General features: G+C 45.7%; 1 protein-coding gene across 1 annotated transcript; it reads right to left on the reverse strand.

The window, feature by feature from the left end:
* Positions 1-259: 259 nt before the first annotated feature.
* On the reverse strand, positions 260-3,894 carry Smim23 (small integral membrane protein 23). Its single transcript, NM_001108271.1, has 4 exons — positions 3,741-3,894; positions 1,017-1,068; positions 772-839; positions 260-576 (listed from the first exon to the last, which is right to left on the reverse strand). The coding sequence occupies exons 1-4, from the start codon at positions 3,831-3,833 to the stop codon at positions 325-327; spliced, it is 465 nt and encodes a 154-aa protein (NP_001101741.1). The 5' UTR covers positions 3,834-3,894; the 3' UTR covers positions 260-324.
* Between the last annotated feature and the right edge of the window lie 277 nt (positions 3,895-4,171).

The following is a 4,171-nucleotide window of genomic DNA, read 5'->3' on the forward strand; positions in this document are numbered from 1 at the left end:
ACTCACGCGTGACTATGCATGTGTCCGTAAAAGAACAAATGTGGCTATGCATACACACATGCATGTGCACATGGATATGCACATATGCATGTATGTACATAGATTTTTTTTTTAAAGAGAGAGATTAAGTAAATTTTCTCCAGTAAGTGGAAAAGAAGAGACAAGCTTGCAGGCCACCTCCGGCTACAGGCCTGGCCCCCGCCCACAGCCCATCTGTCCTTCCTCAGTGCCCATGACACATGCAGTAAGCAGCACACATCACCTCTCGGTCACTTTATTTTTCTCCAGCCTGCCTGGAGCAGCGAGTGTCAGGGCCTGACCTCATCACCTCCTCTTCTGCTCCCCGGGTCCCTGCACCTGCCCTTCACAAATGACCTTTGTGGTAAAGCAGGGATCCTCTGAGTGTGGCTCTCCCAGAAGCGCATCGAGCCAGAATTCCAGGTCCCGCACCAGCTGCTCCAGCTCTCTGACCTCTTTCTCTAGCTTCTCCAAAAACCCGTGCAAGTTTGTCTTCAGCCACTTCCTGAGGGCCCTCAATGGCTCTTCAGCAGGTTCCTTGGTCTGATATTCAAAGTCCTGAAAGGTGGACATCAAACCTGTGTCTTCAGACTTTTCGGGAACATGTCATAGGCCTTTTGCATATGATATACTGTTCATTCTGCCTGGGTCACCCCACCGGACCAGCTCCTACTCATTCCTAACTAGCTCGCTGAGGACACCTCCTCTGAGGAGCTTTCCTGGCTCCTCAGCAAACACATCTCTGCGTGTTACCTGGGATGTTACAGTCGTCTGAAAGTGGTTGCAGTCCTTGGTTCGTCCTGACACTTCCCAACTGCTTCCTGAAACAGGCAGAGATATCACCGCTCAACAAACGCAGTCTAAGTAAGTGTGGATGGTCTTGCAGTGGGAGGTAGGAGCAGGCAGGGCACGGGGCTGCTCACAGACACCCGTCCTCGGGACCTCTGCCTGACTCTGTGGGACTCGGTTTCTCCTTCCTGGGGTTCCAGCATGCTTACCTGATATCCCTGTGCCCAGGTACAGCACCAGGACGAGCAGTGCTAACAGCGTCTGGAATGAGAAAACACGGGAGAGGACAGGAGGGTGAAATCCTGGGTTCTGTCACGGGGGAGCTAATAAGTCACTTGTAGACATTTGCCACTAAGTCACACAGGCTTCCAACTTTTGCGGAAACAGATGACAACGAGCTGACATTTGTGTCTTCCCCTTCCCCTTTTTCCCTCCGTGAAGAAAAAAAATCCACCACTACTGTCCTTCTGAATCACTTTAAGTCTTTTTATTCCAATCCAACTGTGGGAGGTCCCAACTTTACGGAGATATAATTCACATATAACAAAAGGCACACATTTTAAATGCACAGTCTGATTAATTTTCACACTTACATGTGACCCCAATGAAAATCTGACCCCTTCCATCATCTTGGAAGGTCCCCCATGCCCCTCTCTGTCAGTCTACTGGGGTACTGACTGTCACATGGTGCCCATTCGTGAGTTTCCCGGAAATGAGTCGACAGTAGCTTTTGTATAATGTTTATGATATGGCCCTATGCTTTTGTATGTTCAATTTTATTGACGAGTATGTTGCATGAGTCTAACACAATTAATCCTCACCTCCTGGTTTGCAGTTCGTAGTAGTCACGGACAATGGTACTTTGAACATGCATATACCTTGGTTTTGTGTGGGAAAGTTTCTCATTTCTGCTGGGTGACTATAGAGACACGAAAATGATAGGACATGGGGTGAATGTATGCTTAATTCCAGGACAATATTCAGGACTGTTTCTCAAGCTATTTACTCTGCTCTGTCCCGTCAGCAAGTCAGAGAATTCCAGTTGTTCTGTGTCTTTGTCTGCACTTAGTATTGTCAACTTCAACTTTAGGCACTCTGCTGTTCTTATGTAGAGGTGTCTCAATCTGTCTTATAAGCGTTTCCAGATGATCAATGAGGTGTCTTTAGGTCTTTAAAGACTTATTTTGTGTGTATGTATAATGGTTCTGCCTGCATGTATGTGTGTGCCAACACATGTATACCTGGTGTTGGCAGAAGGCAGAAGAGAGCGTCAGATCCTGAGGAACTGCAGTTACTGTGCAGAGTTGTGGCTACCATGTGGGTGCTGGAAATCAAGCCTGAGGCCTCTGCAAGAGTCTCACGCTCTTGGGGCTGGGGATTTAGCTCAGTGGTAGAGCGCTTACCTAGGAAGCGCAAGGCCCTGGGTTCAGTCCCCAGCTCCGAAAAAAAAAAGAACCAAAAAAAAAAAAAAAAAAAAAAAAGAGTCTCACGCTCTTAGTTGTTGAGCTGTCCCTCCAACTGAAGGCTTAGCTTCTCTTCATGGCTTTATTGGTGACTATTAATCTACATATCTTGGTTTTGCCTATGGAAGTCATTTGCATGTTTTTTACTGGACTGTCTTTTGATTAAGATGCTGAGTTCTTTGACTATTTTGGATTTAAATAGTTGGAAAAATATTCATTGTGAATACTTTATCACTTCTGTGACTTATCTTTTCATTTTCACATCAATATCTTTTGAAAATGAGCATGTCTTTTTTTAAAAAAAAATTATTCTTTATGCCTATGAAACAAGTGCTCTATCTGCATGTTCTCCTGCAAGCCAGAAGAGGGCATTGAATCACATTGCAGATGGCTGTGAGCCACCATGTGGTTGCTGGGAATTGAACTCAGGACCTCTGGAAGAGCAGCCAGTGCCCTTAACTGCTGAGCCATCTCTCCAGACCACAAGTTTCTTTTTTCTTTTTAAATAAAGCCCAACTCATCCTTTTAGGGGCTGTGCTTCTCGTGTGAAGTCTAGAACATTTGTCTGTTCTAAGGTTTGATATATTTAAAATGTTCTTCTAAACATTTTATTGTTTTAGATTTTACATTTATGTGTATAACCCATTTTAAAGTAAATGTTTTATATATATACATATATATACATATACATATATATAAAATGTAGAATGAGGCTAGAGAGTTTTTAAAATATAGATATCTAGTGGTCCTGCCTTATTTATTTATTTATTTATTTATTTATTTATTTATTTTTTTGGTTCTTTTTTTCGGAGCTGGGGACCGAACCCAGGGCCTTGCGCTTCCTAGGCAAGCGCTCTACCGCTGAGCTAAATCCCCAACCCCTGCCTTATTTTTTTTTAAGACTATTTTTCCTTGTTGAATTATGTGGCTGCCCTTGAGGTGCATGTGGGTGTTCCTGGGTTCTATTGCTTCAGTGCTCCGCATATCTGACTTTCGCTGATGCTAAGTACGTATAAGTCTGTACCTGCTAGCCCTCCATGACACTGTACCACACGCTAGAGGCTTTGGGCAATAGACACGAATTCTCCATCAGTTTATGCTGTTGGATGGAGCCCTTCTCTGGGCTCACCTCACACTGTGTCCTCAGATGACTTTTCTTCAGACTCATGTACTCCTTGCTGCCTCTTATAATAAGGGCTTAGCTGGCCCATGAGACCAGAGCCTTAACTGCAGCCACCTCCTTAGAAGCCCTGTCTACCGGTTGAGTCACTTGGCGGTTGGGGCTTTAACGTATGACTTTTGGGAGACAGAGTTCTGTTTCCGAAGGATGACACGGATGCTGTCTTATGTACCATGAGAAAGAATGAAGAGAGGTTGGAGAAAGGAAGCTCGAGACCCAGTGGGGGGCTCTACCTGGGGGTGGGGCGTCAGGGGAACTGACTCCCTGTGGGGAATGCACACTGGCCTTACCTGCTTCCTGTCATCACAGTGGTGGCTGCTCCTTCTCTGTTCAAGTAGCTCAGCTGCTGCCCGGCCTCTGCCACCCGTCTTCTGGATCGTCATGTCTCTGCTTAGGGTCAAAGGCTTGTTGGGGTGGATGGAAGTACTTTCAGTGGACAGGCAGGTAGATGACTCCCCTCCCCCACTCTGTGTCATCAGGCAAGCATGAGTTCTGATGTCACAGAGGCAGAAGAAGCATAGCCCACCACTCTGAGACTTAACCAGTGTCTCTCATAAACACACGCACAAACACACACACACAGACACAGACACAGGCACACACATACATACAGACACGCACAGATACACAGATATACACACTGACACAAACACACACACACACATACATACACAGGCACACACCTCTACACACAGACACACAGAGATACACAGACACAGAC

The sequence above is a fragment of the Rattus norvegicus genome, chromosome 10 (genome assembly GCF_036323735.1).
Source record: "Rattus norvegicus strain BN/NHsdMcwi chromosome 10, GRCr8, whole genome shotgun sequence".
NCBI classification, from domain to species: domain Eukaryota; kingdom Metazoa; phylum Chordata; class Mammalia; order Rodentia; family Muridae; genus Rattus; species Rattus norvegicus.